The 16356-nt window shown below is 45.8% G+C and overlaps 1 protein-coding gene across 3 annotated transcripts in view; it reads right to left on the minus strand.

Annotated features, from left to right (window-relative positions):
- Window positions 1-16356, minus strand: part of NIPAL3 (NIPA like domain containing 3) — a 49342-nt gene that overhangs the window by 19217 nt on the left and 13769 nt on the right. For 2 of the 3 annotated variants that reach the window (XM_032301702.1, XM_032301704.1), the window contains exons 3-5: window positions 6216-6284; window positions 4515-4686; window positions 1808-1867 (exon numbers count right to left, since the gene is read on the minus strand). In XM_032301702.1, the coding sequence (XP_032157593.1) occupies window positions 1808-1867; window positions 4515-4686; window positions 6216-6284 (301 nt within the window). The remainder of the gene's footprint in view (window positions 1-1807; window positions 1868-4514; window positions 4687-6215; window positions 6285-16356) is intronic. The other variant, XM_032301703.1, reaches the window with a different exon arrangement.

Raw genomic sequence — 16356 nt, forward strand, 5'->3', positions numbered from 1 at the left:
ATCCATACCTGTATTTATCCATATGCTGTTCATGGGCGTTTGAATGCTCCCCAGGGTTATAACAAATACTGTCGCTATGGGCATTCTTGTGCCTGTCATTTGGAAAACACACTGCCCCTGTTTCTGTTGGGTGTAAAATTAGGAGTGGGAATTCCACAGTCAGGGGACAGGTGGACCTTCAGCTTTGTAGTTACTGTCAAATTGTTTTCCAAACTCCATTTCCATTCCTGCTGGGAGAGCATTAGAGTAGAACTGCCTTTTTTTCTCCTTCACAGCAGCCATTCTGCTACGGAATCATGGTTTCAGTGTGCATTTTACAGGGAAGGTTTTAAAGTCAGAATCACTTTATGGGCAATATAAAAAAAACCAAATACAACAAAACCTCACAAGCAAACCTTCAGAGCCTACCATGCACCTTTTAAAAATGACCTTATCATTTCCCATCTGCAAGTTAATCTCATCCCAAGGGACCGGTCCAAAGACTATCAATGTTCTATTCCACAGACCTGTTGGACACTGTTAGGGAGGCCTGGGAGTTTCCTGACTCTTCCCTGGGTCCTGTCACACTCCAGTTGAGCCTTGTGGATTTCGTGAAAAGCCTCTTGAAGTCCAGCCCAGACCTGGGCAAGCTGAGAAGGGCTGTGAGTTCTGAGCTACACACAGTGACCACAAGCCTCTGGATATTTCTGGATAGAACTATCTACATATTTCATTCCATGGTCTCCCAAAAATGTGATACATTTTTGTATCTTTAATTTTCATTCTAGGCCTCATAAGGTGCCCTCAAAACAGCTGTTCAGTTTTTCAATGAATGAATGAACCACGGTGAAACTCATTTGAGTCCTGTGCTAAGATACAAGAGTCTGTTTTCTTCAGGGAGGGAAACATTAAACTCATCTCTATGCCTGTGGTGTACAGCACAGGTCTAGCATTGGGTGACTGCTGAATTTAATAAAACTTTAGGGAGGACAGCCATGTACAGTTGTACAAGTTGCTCACTGCACAAAAGCACCTTAGCCCGTGGGCTAAAATCTAGCCCATGCTCTGCTCACCAAGGCATGTGCCAGTGGAACCACAGATGCCCAAAGGGGGTATCTTTTTAAAATTCGCATAGGGCACTGCCTGAACTAGCATGTTTCTTATACCAGGACTTTCTAGAGTGATCCTGGAAAGGACATAAAACTACACTGGCCTCAGAACCAGCCCAGCTACCCCTGCATCCCCTACCCCGTTCTGCCATCAGGACTACTACAAATCACTCTGAGTCTTTTGGTCTTGGCATCATATATTAACTCTTCTTTTTTCAGTGAAAGATTCTTTGACTTGCTCCCATCCTGTACCCATGATTCAGAACAGTGGTTCCCAAACCTGGCTGCATGAGCAAGTTCATCTGGCTGCATGTTTAACCTGCAAGCTCTAATCCAGCTTATACAAGTAATAAAGAATGACTCCTGACCTCCAAGCTTCCCATTCGCTTTAGAACTCATTTAGGTAAAGAGGGTGCTTTTTATCAGGCCTCCTAAAATCCCAACAATGGATGCTCAATAAATATTGATTGAGTGGAATGAAATCAAGCTCCTTTTAAGAAGTCTCACAGATGATTCTGCTGTGTAGCCAGATTTGGGAACTACCGATTAAAAATCCCAGCTCTCAGGAGCCTCATAAGGGTGGACTACACAGCACAGAAGGGGGCAGGAGACAGATGATCTCTAAATTGGGGTGAGCTGGTTTTATAATGAAAAAACAAAACAAAACAAAATAGCACAAGCACAGAATTAAGAACATGGGCTCAAATCGGTGAACTTACTCAGAAAGTCTTTGGGTTTCCATTTTTCTTTGATGAATATGATTCCTATGATGGCGCTAGCTACAAAAAAATAAAAGCACAAGGAAAAGAAAATGGAGGCTGCTCTCAGTCCAGTGGAGTCCCTTTGCCTAGGCCCTAGGATAGACTCATTTGCCTTAGGGCTTGGTACTTCCTACCCTCTCCCTCCTGCTCCCCCAAACTCAGTCCTTCTGGTTCCTCTCTTATCCCATCTCAGAAAGGGAGGCTCCTCTCTGAGTCTTCCTGAGGATTTCTACGAGTCCGGGAGCACTGGTGTGGAGTACCTGCAGGGTGACAGGTCATTTGCACAGGTTATTTCTGGCATGTCTACCCAAGGTGGGTGCCGTTATTATTCCCATCTGAAAAACGGGACACTGAGGCTGGGAGAAGTGAGTGTGCTCGTCAGGGCCATGCAACTGTTAAGGACTGCCAGACCCCAGGGCCCTCGATCCTTCCATTGCTGTGACTAGCTCTGACATTCTCCCCATGGTTCTTCTGTCTCCGTCTCAGACTTCCTGGTCACTGCCTGGAGGGATGCGGCTGACATTACTGGGAACAGACTTGGATGGCTATTCTCAGCTCTGTGTGTTCTGGGGTGAGTCACTACCTGCGAGTCTCCGTTTGGATCCAGCTCAGGCCAGCTTGCTGCTTGTTAAATACCGAGTAACCCACTGTCGCATGGGCAACCGTGGTGGCGGTCTCTACACCGTATAAATCAGAAACACTACACATGGGGTCTTCCCACTTTTCTGCCCCTTCCTTCCCTCCTTTTTATCTCCCTCCCACCCTTCTCCCACTGCCTTATCCTCTTCTTTTTCCTCTCATTTTCTCCCTCTCCCTGAAGGTTGGTTCATCAGCACACCGCTGAAAGCACCCCCTTCTCTGAGCTTTAAGGGCAATTCAGTGAGATAATGCATGTAAATCATGTGTCCACAGTAAATACTTGATAACTGACTTATTATTATTATTGAAGTACCTGGGATAGTGACTGATAAGTAATAGGTACCCAACAAATGGTGGCGATTACTTTATTATTTGTTTTTAGTATTGTTTTTTACTGGGTGACTTAAGAAGCTCCGAGAGCCCCTCAATTTCTAGCTGCTGGAGCCTGAGAATCCATCGTTCGACTTCAGTCTCTTATTTTTAAGAATTTGGTTGTGAGAATTACTAAAGTATTAAGTCGGAGGCAACAATTTAAAAGCATGTTGTCACTCGATCACCTGTTTCTCATTGTGAGAAAAGGTTCTGAAGCCTTTTCAGAGGTCAGCTGCGGGCAGAGGATGAATCTCAATCCCATTCAGGGCGGACCCAAAATACAGACATAGGAAGTGGGCCAGAGAACACAAGGAAAGGTTGGGACTGGGGAGAACTACTCGCCTCAACTGAAGGCACTCGGATTATACTTTACTATTATTACTAGATTATTAAAACTATTATATTTTTTATCTTAAAAATTATTCTTTATTTAAATTCAACTTCGCTAATGTATACTGTATTGTTGGTTTCAGGGGGCAGGACTTAGTGACTCATCAGTGCTCGTTACATCAGCCCTTCTTCATGCCCATTGCCCAATCAGCCCTTACCCCTGGACCCTCAAGTCTATGGTCAGATTATATTTTACAACAATATTGTGTGGATAAAAACACAGCATGTTGGAGGACCTCACTCATCTTGTGGGCCATGAGGGTACAAACCCAGGTCAAGAAAGAGGGGGACTCTTCATGGGATCGGGAAAAGCAACGGGTTTCCACTTCTTTGCCAACTTCTGGTCATTGGGGGGACTGCCTGGAACTCTGAGAATTCTCACTAAGGGACCCCCTGCCTGACTGATGACGTCTGCCACGGGCACAGGCTGGGCGCGTGGTTGCTGCCCTTATCTGTGGGGTAGAAGACGCCCTCTTAACTCCAGAAGGAAAAAGACTACTCAAAATGCCACTTTTTCCTTTAAGAGCAGGGAAGTGCTTCTAGGCCATGTGGAGCCTGCCAGCAAGCAGAAGGGAACATTTCAGCGCAAGTTCATGGTCCCCGCTCCTGTGTTCACTAATCTACTAACATCTTTTATTTAAGATGAAAATATTATTTTTTTTTCCTAATGCTATTTAATTTGCAGAACACAAACATCAAAGCTCCTTTATCTTTTCCTTGGTTCAAATGCTCTGAGACACTGGTTTGGGGATTACAGAGATCACAGAGAAACGGCAAGTGAGAAAGTGACCGATGCTTCAGACATGATATCCCCTGATGCAAAAAGGTTAGAGCCTCAGTGGAAGGCATGTCTATTAGAGGGTAAAAGCTGTCTGAATCCTACAGAAGCTCAGGTTGTCCTGACAGTGCTGGGATGAAAGCTTCATGTTTGTATCTTCCTTCTGCAGTGGGAATAGAAAGCAATTCTGATAAACTTTCTGAGTCTTAAACAGATCACGGAGCCAGACCATCCTGTATCCCAGCCCTGCCATCCTGTACCCCTAGTTCCTCATCTGTAAAGTGGGGATCGTGACACTGTCACGCTCAAAAAGGAGGACTGGAATTAATATCTGTAAAGCGCTTTGTACTAGGCCGGCGTATATGAAGCCCTTTGTAGTGTCAGTGACATTACCAAGCAGAAGCTGCTTTGTTTGCTGAGTATGGTGGCAGCCCAGGTGTGTGGGTCCCAGGGATTAGCAGCGGCAGAGAGGGACCCCGATCTTACCTATCACGGAGACCGCTCCGAGGGGCACGATCAGCGACAGCGGAGCGAAGGCGTAAGAGGCAAACACTCCCAGCTCGCCCAGCAGCATCAGGAACAGGCCCAGCCACCATGTTTTGGTCTTGAAGTAGGCTCGGGGGTCCTTGGAGCCTGCCAGGCGGATGTGGCAGTACTTCTAGAAATCCAAGAAAGAAGGCAATTTGCCCAGAGCTTTTGGGAAAAAGAGGCTATGACATCTGTATCCTAAATCCACCACCCACTTTTATTTGGGAAGATGTGTTTTTTTGGAGTTCCAGCTCAGAGAAGAGGCAAGCCATCCCGATCTCAATACCAGGCTGTTACTCTTAAGACAGCAGTTCTCAAACTGGCCGGGAAGCCTCAGACACTCCCTGGGGAGACCTGGAAATGTGCATTTCTAATGCACAGCACAGGCAGTGTGCAGTCTGGAGCCGGGGCAGGGGTCGAGGACGCCATCCCAGGTTCCCCTGGTTTTAGGTCGAGCATCTTCCTCTAACAGCAGTGCCCCAGAGTCCCCATGCTCAGGGTGTCTGTTTGGCTGCACTCCCTTCTATAGATGAGCCTGAACTCTGCTGGGCAGTCCCGGGGGCATCCGTGGACCCTGCCGTCCCTCAGGTGGATACTTGGCCCAGGTAAGGCCAATAGTCTTTGTTCTGGAATGTGCACTTGGGACACAGAAAGTAGGGAGGTGACCAAGGTGCAAGGCAGTCATGCTCACTTAGCGGACCACAGCTCCCACTTGCAGGGGGAAGGACCGTGATGGGAGCTGCATCCGAGCGGATGCGGAAGCAGAGAGACTGCTCTGTATAACGCAAAGCATGAACCGACAAGAGGCCAGAAGACCATGCAGCCTCCGAAACACACAGGCACACTCCGGGCACACGGGCGTGCGTAGCGCTGAAAGGTACCGGGTTACTCGTGTGTGTTCTCATCTCTGATCCAGGGAGGGAGGGCGCCTCTCCACAACCCAAAGCTGGGCAGTGCAGGCGGAGAGGAGCAGGCCAGCGTGCTGTAGGAATTAACCCGTCCGCAGGTGTCAAACCTTGGTCAGGGTGTCCCAGAGCAGTCCCTGAGACTGGACTTGGGAGGACGTGATTCCCGGAGACATCGTAAGGGAGTGGGAAAGTGAGCCGGAGAAGGGAGCACACCAGCGGAGGGTGCAGAATGAGGGCCCTGGGCAGCAGGGGGGCTCATCCCATGGGGGACCCACTGGGAAACCCTGTGAACCAGCTCAGAGCCATGCGACCACAGGATGGCAGCCTGGGCATTTATACACGGACTCCTGTCCCCCACCGGCTAAAAACTGCTCCAGCGCAGCAACCACCACCATGGCTGCCACCCAATTCACACATGTCCATGGAACCAGTTTCTGGGGCACCCTCAGGAGCTCCCCAATCTATCGGCATGTGCCAAACCACAGCTGTGGACCAGCTCAGCAGCTCCAGAGCACCCCAGGAAGGTCTAAGTCATGGAGTACGCGGTCATTAGAGTTGAGGGCAGTACGGGATCATGTGGGAGCAAAGAATCAAGAGAGATTCTGGAACAACCACAGGGGATTGCCCAAGGCATCCCAGGAATGGAGTGGGGGCAACGTCCCATGGCAAGGAGGCAGCTGGGCCCGCACCAGACCCCCCAGCTGACCAGCTGTATCTCTGTCCCCAGACAGTGCTCGTGACCGAGACTTACCTGTAGGTTAAGTGCAATGCTGACCACAAGGTGCCCGAATATCGCCAAAAGGGCGCCGATCAAGTTCTCCTGCAAGGAAAGTTCCCAGGAGCAGATGTGAGCTGGGTCTAAGCCAAAGGGCCCCAGGGACACAGAAGAAACCCCACCCTTCGCTGTCCCAAAACAAAAGGAGAAAGACATCTGCCACAAAGCCACATCCCAGACCTGCTACTGGAGTTTTACCAGTTTACTACTCAAGGTTAATGCAGCTGCCTTGTTGGTTTACAAAACACCGCCAGAAAGCAACTGTCCTGGGTCCAGGGTCACAATGAACCGATAAGGCCTAAACCTGCTCTGCTCTTTCCTTACTGTACTGACTCGTGCAGTCTTGTGCACACAAGCAACATTCAGAAACCGGAATTTACAAGAGAAACACAGGTGGGGGTACTATTTGCCATTTAATCAATGGACTCTTCATGTTCCCAGAGGGGTCTCAATGAGACTCTTTAAACTGGCTAATTCGCTCCTGGCATTTTTAATGATTTCATTTATAAACTTTTAACTTCTGTCACCTTAAAAATAAGGTTCATATTCTTTAGCATGGCATCTTCTTTTAACTTCAAAAGACAATTACTAGGCATATATTTATCGTACAATAACCAGGAAATACAAAGAAATGACAGGAAGAGTAAAAATCACAACAAAACAGAAAAGCCACCTGTAATTCTAAACCCAAAGCTAACTACTGCAGACATTTTGTTCTTATAAACTTTTTTCTTGTTCTTGTAAATTTTTTTTCTGTTCATGAATTCAGAAATGAATGGCAATGTTAGTTTATTTTGCAAAAATAAGATTATAATCTGTTTTATAACCTGTTCCTTTACTTAAGAAATTATAAACACGGGGCGCCTGGGTGGCTCAGTGGGTTAAGCCGCTGCCTTCGGCTCAGGTCATGATCTCAGGGTCCTGGGATCGAGTCCCGCATCGGGCTCTCTGCTCATCAGTGAGCCTGCTTCCCTCTCTCTCTCTGCCTGCCTCTCCATCTACTTGTGATTTCTCTCTGTCAAATAAATACATAAAATCTTAAAAAAAAAGAAGAAGAAAGAAAAGAAAAGAAATTATAAACACATTCCCATCGGGCATATTTAATTCATCACTTAAAAATATATATATTTTATTTATTGTAGGGGCGCCTGCGTGGCTCAGTTGTTAAGTGTCTGCCTTCAGCTCAGGTCATGATCCCAGGTCCTGGGATGGAGCCCCACACTGGGCTCCCTGCTCAATGGGAAGCCTGCTTCTCCCTCTTCCACTCCCCCTGCTTCTGTTCCCTCTCCTTAAGTGTTCTTATTCAGCTCAGGTCATCATCCCAGGGTCCTGGGATCGAGCCGTGCATCGGGCTCCCTGCTCCACAGGAAGCCTGCTTCTCCCTCTCCCACTCCCCCTACGTGTGTTCCCTCTCTTGCTGAATTTCTCTTTGTCAAATAAATAAAATATTTTTAAAAGGATTTTATTTATTTATTTTAGAGAAATGAGAGAGCGAGAGAGCATGAGTTGGGGGGAAGGGGCCAAGGAAGAGAAGCAGAAGATGTCCCACTGAGCAGGGAGCCTGACACAGGGCTCAGTCCCAGGACCCTGGGATCATGACCTGACCCAAAGTCAGACTGTTAACCAACTGAGCCACACAGGTGCCCCTAATTCATCATTTTTAATAAATACCAAATAACTCGTCATTTGATACGCTATATTTTATATCATTGCTTCTCCACTGTTGGATACTTGGGCCGTTTCTTTTCTTTTCTTTTCTTTTTTTTTTTAAACACCGCTGTGATCGAGTATCTACTACATGCATTTTTGTACATTTATGAGGATTACTCCCTTGGGATACATTCTTAGGACGACTGCTGAGTCAAAGGGCACTTGCCTCAGCATGGAAACCACACTATACTACGTCCCCCACAAGCCCTCCAGGGTTTTTTTTCACCACTAAACACCAAAGAATGTTCTCTTAGCCAAATATGAATCCTCCCGGCCCAGGATGGGCCTTTTTCAACTCCCCTTTTGCTCTAGAGGTTCCCCCACCTGGCCGCCCTCCCTGTGAAATTGGCCAGCTCTGCAAGGCCTGGGCTGGGTGCTAGCAAACCAAGAGTAAACAAGGCAAACACAGTCTTGCAGTTCATCTGAGAGACAGATAATTAGCAAGCATAAGGCAGGAAGTCAACCCTCTCTCCCCTCTGCTCCCCTCTTCCCTGGAATGCTGAGGGCCTAGACAACTAAGAAGGCAGTTGGCTATGGGTTAGGGTGGAAGGAGGGAGGGGGTGTCTACGGATGGAAACCACCATGGCTGTCCTTGACTTTGTCCCCAGCAAGGTGCAGCACTGCAGAATAAAGGAAAGACATTGAGCGGGGAGGCCGGAGACATGGGTTCTAGTTTCAGCTTTGCTGTCTCATCACAGCATGACCTTAGATGAGTCCCTTCCCCTCATCAGGCTTGTATGCCCCTGTCTGGAAAATGTAGATGGTGGCCCAGATAACCTCCAAGGGGCCTTCCAGCCCTCACTTAAGCCCTGGGTCAGGGCCAGACTGCCAAGGAAAAGCAAGTGAAGGATCAGGGCACGCAGGAAACGGACTTATATTCATTTCACTTCATACAACAACTCTTTAATAGAAGGTCACTGAGGGCATCTCATGGACCCAAGGGAGCTGGCTTCCACTTCTTCCCAAGATGGCTTATAGCCTGAGCTGTACTTCCTTGATCCTTCGCCATCTCTGTTCTATGTGTTTTTCTTGTCTCTTCTCAGACAGAATCAAGCAGAAGCCATGTCTGTCCTGTAGGATCACAGGACCTCATAGCTCAAAGGGTCACTGGAGATCAACCAGGCCAGGGTTTCCCTAACTGGGTTCCTAGAGAGGTCAATGGAGCTCTGAGGCAAAAAGCACAACATGGTTAAGTGAGTTTGGGAAACGCTGGATCCTCGGTCCACTGCTTGGAGGCCTACAGGTGGGTCCTCCTTGTCCACCCCAGGTGTCCCAAACCTACGAGGCTCTAGAACTTTTAGTCTGCAGATATCTCTGATGCTCAACACCTGCTGTCTTAACCACGTTCTTTTTCTTCTGGTAATAACACTCTGATTTTGCTGTAAGCACTCCCCCATGCCCCCAACTTCCCCTTGTATGGTCTCGTGGGGACTGTCATTCCAAGTGCTTCATCCTCTCCTGGACCATGATGGGCCTATGACCCAGTCAGAAACCCTTTCTGGATCTATATGTATATAAACATACACATATGCACGTATGCGTGCACATGCGTGCACACACACACACACACACACACTATTTTTTTTTTAAGACAGAGAGAGTCTGCCAGTGTGGGGGAGGGGCAAAGGAAGAGAGAGAATCTTAAGCAGGCACCACACTCAGCACTTGGTATGGAGCCCGATATGGGGCTCGATCTAAAAACCTGGAGATCATGACCTAAGCTGAAATCAAGACTCAGATGCTTCCCTGACTGAGCCCTCCAGGTGTCCCAAATCTTGAATAGAGAAGCATGAAGGCTGAAAGAAGTCTGGGCTCATTGCTTCCCAAGACCAGACCTGGGCAAGTCAGGCCCCAGGAGCCATCCAGAAGCCTGCTTCCCTAGCTCTTCCTTCCGTTCTGGGAGCAGTCCCGCAGTCTTTTTTGCTTAAGAGCTGGTTTCTGTTACTTGCCCCACAGAGCCTGAGTCAATGCTTCACTGTACACAGTCTGGGAACATGTATATACTTAGTTCAATTCCTAGTAAACATGAATGTTTATTTCTTCTTCTTTCTTTCCTTAGAGAGGTGGCTTCTACAGACAAAAAAAGGCTACCTGTATCACTTTGATTTCTTAAAAAAAAATTATTTGCCATAAAAGTAATAGATTCATGAATCTAGTTTCTTTTAAACAAAATCTTACTAAGGAACTAGGAAATTCTTAGAAGTTTAATAAATTGCACTTATGATTATATGATTATGCTCTTAAATAGTTCAGTGCTGTTTACCTACAATAAATTCTGTTATTCCTTTCAATTTAAAAACCAAATTACAGAACTTCTGCTTCCAGCAAGATGGAGTAGACTTACTTTTTCCTGTGCTTCCTGCATTGGACATTATATATAAATTGGACATTATATATACAGGAAACACAAGACAACTCTGAAAGGTGAGAAGAAGGCAGACAGGGTGGGGAGCTGGGGGCCTGAGGAACAGCACCATGGCGGGGTCCCTGGATCTTCTCTTCACCTCACATACTTCAAACCTGCAGCTGAAGAAGTGGGCAAACTGGGAGTATCAATGGGTATAGACAAAAAAGCTCTAAGAGAGCATGGGCTCTTTAGTCAAAAGACCAGGAGACGAGCCACCAAGCAAGACAGAAAACTTTAAGACAAGTGCTGTTCCAAACATCACAGGAAAAGAAAATGATACCCACCCATCCCACACCAGCGTAAACCAAGTAGGGGGCCTACATTTCCAACCTTTCATGGTTATCACGGGGCTCCTCAACTCACATGCTGGGACTATGAGAGAAGGCCAAGGAGGGATCTGAGGTCCAGGGATGAGGCATGCTCTCCCCCTTACCGCCCTGGCCCCACAGCGTGAGAAGAGTCCATGTGGGGAGCCTGGTCTTCTACCCCCAGCTAGCAGCAATGAAACACCCTTCTACTGGGCCGTGTCAGTGGAGACCTGGTAGAGAGGCAAGACCTTCGCCATTATACCTTCACAATTACACTGTCCCCAAGTTGGGGTTACCATTTGTAGTAAATCGCAGTGATGGCCGCCAGCCATTTCTCTCACCACTCCCATAAAGAGGAGGGAACTTTCCCTCCCACCACTTGAATCTGGAAGGGTTTGTGATCAACAGCATGACATGGAGTTGAGGGTGGGGGACTTCTGGGCTCAGGCCCCGTAACTTCTACTTTTGCACAGAAGGGAACTCAACTACATATAAAGAAGTCCAGTCTATCCATAAGAAGAGAGAGGCCCCCTGTGGAAGACCAAACAGATACACAAGTGGGTCAGGTCGACACCCGGAGAAGAGACAGGCTCAGCCATCTCAGCCAACGGCCAGCTGAGTAAGTCAACCTGGCTGAGACTCCAGGCATGAGTGATTCCACCTTGGATTCTCCAGCTCCAGCCCCGGCTTCAGCCCAACACCACAGATGATACTATATGAGCAAAGATGAGCCCTTGCTGCTGAGCCCTGCCCACATTCTTCGTTTCTTAAAACAACTTTATTGTAAGAACACGTCACATAAGATCTACTTTCTTAACAACTTGGGTGTATGGTGTAGTGCTGTTAACTACAGGCACAAGGATCTCTAGAACATGTTCATCTTCCGTAACTGAGACTTCATGCCTGTTGAGTAGCAACTCCCATTTCCCCACCCTCCTGCCCCAGCAACCACCATCCTCCTCTCTGATTCTGAGTCTGACTCTGGTAGACAGCTCACAGAGGGGGAAATCATGCAGTGCTTGTCTGCTGGGTGACTTAACAAACATTTACTTCTCACAGTTCTAGAGGAGGGGGAAGCCCCAAATCAAGGTTTTGGCTGATTCTATTCCTGCTTAGAGTTCTCTTCCTGGTCTGCAGATGGACACCATCTTCATGTTCCCTCACATGGTAGAGAGAGACTATCTCCCTCTTTGTCCCTTCTTACAAGGGCACTAATCTCATTCATGAGGGCCCCACCTTCATGACCTAATTATCTCCAAAGGTCCTACTTCCAAAACATCACACTGGGGTTTAGGGCTTTAACATATAAATGGGGGGGGGGCTGATGAACAGAGTTCATCAGGCTGACCACAGAGAGGACACAGACTTTACAAAAAGAGTTTAGAAAAATCACAAAACAAGGAACAAAACAAACCACAATAAGCAACAACAACAAACGGGGTGTAGATCTGATTTCCACAGCTGCAATGTAATATTTGAAATGACCAGTTTGCATGGGTGTTGTAAAACCACGCCACTAAATCCCAAGCATTTCCACCACCCCCAAAAAAGAAATCCTAAACCTATTGGCAGTCCCTCTCCATTCCCCACCAGCCCAGCCCCAGGCCACCATTAATCTACTTCCTGTCTCTACAGACTTGCCTATTCTGGACAGTTCACATAAATGGAATCCTAAGGGATGTGGTTGTGTCTGGTTTCTTTCACCGAGCATAATGCTTTCAAGGCTCATATGTTATAACATGTACCCGTACTTCATTCCTTTTTATAGTCAAATAATATTCCATCAATGGATATAACATTTTGTTTACCCATTCACCAGTTACAGTTGTGTCATCTCCACTTTCTCTCTATTGCAAGTAATGTTATTAACATGCTTATACAAGTTTCTGTAGAGACATATATTTTTTATTCTCTTGGGTATCTACAGTGACTATTTTAACTTTGGTGGGGGGGGGGGGTGTTAAATGGTTTTCCATAGTGGCTGTACCTGTTTACATTCTCACCAGTAGAGGACTCCCAATTTCTCCACATCTTTGTCAACACTCATTATTTTCCTTATTTTTTATTTTTTAAGATTTATTTTTTTAATTTAATTTTATTTTTCTTTAAAGATTTTATTTATTCATTTGACAGAGAGAGACACAGCAAGAAAGGGAACACAGGCAGGGGTTGTAAAAGCAGGAGAAGCAGGCTTCCCGCCGAACAGAGAACCTGATGCTCAGCTCGATCCCAGGACCGTGGGATCATGACCTGAGCCGAAAGCAGACACTTAACGCTGGAGCAACCCAGGTGCCCCTATTTATTTATTTTAAAGGGGGGAGGCGTACACAGTGGAAAGGGCAGACAAAGAGGGAGGGAGAGAATCTCAAGCAGACTCCCCATTGAGTGCAGAGCTCAACCTGGGGCTTGATCTCACAACCCTGAGATTATGACCTGAGCTGAAATCAGGAGTTGGATACTTAAACAATTTACCCATCCAAGTGCCCCATTACTTTCCTTGTTAAAAAATGTATGACAGTTACCCTAATGGGTATGCAGAAGAGTCTAATTGTGGTTTTGATAATGCAGTTCCCTAAGACTAATGACACTGAACACCTTTCCACATGTTTACTATCCATTTATCTTCTTTGGAGAAATATTTATTCAAAATCTTTGCCTATTTTTAAAATTTGAGGTTAAGAGTCACATATACTAAAAGTTGACCATTAACCATCTTAAAGAGTGCACGTCAGTGGCATTTAGTAGACTCATAATGTTGTGCAACCTTCTGCACATTAAAAAAAAAAACACTTGGGTTGTAAGAGTTCTTTACATATTTGGATACTAAACTTTTCCCAGATACATGATTTACAAATATTCTCTTTGATTCTGTGGGTCATATTTTTATTCTTGATAAACTGCTTTGACATACAAAAGTTTTAATTTTGATAAAGTTTATTTTTTCTTTTGTTGCTATGCTTTTGGTGTCATAAGACAGTTTTTTTTTTTTCTAAAAAAAAAAACAGAGAAGAGAACAATGTAATCCAAGTTCACAAGGATTTATACAGGCATACCTTGTTTCATTGTGCTTTCCCTTAGGGCACTTTGAAGATATTGTGTGTTTTATAAATTGAAGGTTTGTGTTAATTGTTCTTCAAGCAGGGATGCCTGGGTGGCTCAGTTGGTTAAGCCACTACCTTTGGCTCAGGTCATGATCCCAGGGTCCTGGGATTAAGTCCCACATCGGGGTCTCTGCTCTGCAGGGAGCCTGCTTCTCTCTCTACCTCTGCCTCCCACTCTGTCTGCTTGTGTTTGCTCGCTCTCTCTGACAAATAAATAAATAAAATCTTAAAAAACAAAAAAATCTGGGCGCCTGGGTGGCTCAGTGGGTTAAGCCGCTGCCTTCGGCTAAGGTCATGATCTCAGGGTCCTGGGATCGAGTCCCTCATCGGGCTCTCTGCTCAGCCAGGAGCCTGCTTCTCTTTCTCTCTCTCTCTCTCTCTCTCTCTCTGCCTGCCTCTCTGTCTACTTGTGATCTCTCTCTGTCAAATAAATAAATAAATAAATCTTTTTAAAAAAAAGTTAAAAAAAAAACTTCCTTCAACCAAATCCATCAACACCATTTTCCCAACAGCATTGGCTCACTTTGTGTCTCTATGTCATATTTTTAATTCTTGTAATATTTCAAGCATTGTCACTATCACTGTATTTGTTATGGTAATCTGTGATCACTGATCTTTGATGTTATGACTGTAATTGTTCTGGGGTGCCATGAACCATGCCCATATAAGACAATGACCTTAATCAATAAAGGTCTTTATTGACACAAAGGTTTTGTGTGTTCTGGCTGCTCCACCAATAAGCTGTTGCCTATCTCTCTCCCTGCCCTGGGGCCCCCCTATGTCCCGAGACACAATTGTGAAATTAGGCCAGTTAATAAGTCTACGGTGCCTCCAAGTGTTCAGGTGAAAGGAAGAACCAAATGTCTCTCACTTTAAATCAAAAGCTTAGAAATGATTGGGGCACCTGGCTGGCTTAGTTGGTAGAGCACACAACTCTTGATCTCAGGGTTGTAGGTTCAAGCCCCATGTTGGGTGTAGAGATTACTTAAGAATTTTTTCTTTAATTAAAAAAAAAAAGCTAGACATGATTAAGCTCAGTGAGGAAGGCTTGTGCAAAAGCTAGATGGACTGAAAGCTAGGCTTCCTGTTCCAAATAGTTAGCCAAGTTGTGAATGCAAAGCAAAAGTTCTTGAAGGAACTTAAAAGTGCTACTCCAGTGGACACATGAATGATAAGAAAGTGAAACAGCCTTATTGCTGATATGGAGAAAGTATGAATGGTCTGGATAGAAGATCAAAGTAGCCACTGCATTTCTTAAGCCAGAGCCTAATCCACAGCAAGGCCCTCATACTCTTCAATTCTGTGAAGTCTGAGTGAGGGGAAGAAGCTGCAGAAGGAAGTCTGAAGGTTCATGAGGTTTAAGGAGAGAAGCCATCTCCATAAAGTAAAAGGGCAAGGGGAAACAGCAGGTGCTGATGGAGAAGCTGCAGAAGTTCTTCAGAAAATCTAGCTCAGATAATTAATGAAGGTGGCTACCCCAAACAGCAGATTTTCAGTGTAGACCAAACAGCCTTCTATTGGAAGATGCCATCGAGAATTTCATAGCTGGAGAGAAGTCGATGCCTTGTTTAGAAGCTTCAAAGGATTGGGCACCTGGGTGGCTCAGCTGATTAAGCATCTAAGTCTTGATCTCAGAGTTGTGGGTTCAGGCCCCACCCTGAGAAAAACAGAGGCTGACTGTCCTGTTAAGGGCTAATGCAGCTGGTGACTTTAAACTGAAGTCAATGTTCATTTGCCATTCCAAGAACCCTAGGGCCCTTAAGACTTCCGCTAAATCTATTCAGCCCGTGCTCTATAAAGAGAGCAACAGAACCTGGATGAGAGCACAACTGTTGACAACTTGGTTTATCATATATTTTAGGCCCACTGTTGAGACTTACTGCTCAGAAAAAAAGGCTTCTTCTAAGACTTTACTGCTCACCGACAATGCACTTGGTCACCCAAGAGCTCTGATGAAGATGTACATCGAGATTAATGTTGTTTTCATGCCTGCTAATACCTCATCCATTCCACAGCCCATGGATCAAGGAGTAATTTCAACTTACAAGTCCTACTATTTAAGAAATATATTTCTTGGGGTGCCTGGGTAGCTCAGTTGGTTGCACGACCAACTCATTTCAGCACAGGTCATCATCTCAGAGTTGTAAAATGGAGCCCCACATGGGGCTCCCTGCACAGCATGAAGTCTGCTTGTCTCTCTTCCTCTGCTCCTCCCCCTACTCTCTCTAAAATAAATAAATGAAATCTTTAAAAAAATGTATTTCTTAAGGCTATTGCTGTCATAGAGAGTGATTTCTCTGATGGCTCTGGGAAAAGTAAACTGAAAACCTTCAGGAAAGGATTCACCATCCTAGATGCCATTAAGAACATTCATGATTCACGGAAAGAGGTTGAAATACCAACATTCACAGGAGTTTAGAAAAAGCTGATTCCCACCCTCATGGATGACTGTGAGCGTTCAACACTTCAGTGGGGGAAGTAGGTGCAGATGTGGTGGGAATAGTAGGAGAGCTTCAATGTGAAGTGGAGCCTGAAGATGGGACTGAATGGCTGTAATCTTGTGAGAAAACTTGAACAGATGAGAAGGTCTT

Source organism: Mustela erminea, chromosome 10, assembly GCF_009829155.1.
Source record: "Mustela erminea isolate mMusErm1 chromosome 10, mMusErm1.Pri, whole genome shotgun sequence".
NCBI lineage: Eukaryota > Metazoa > Chordata > Mammalia > Carnivora > Mustelidae > Mustela > Mustela erminea.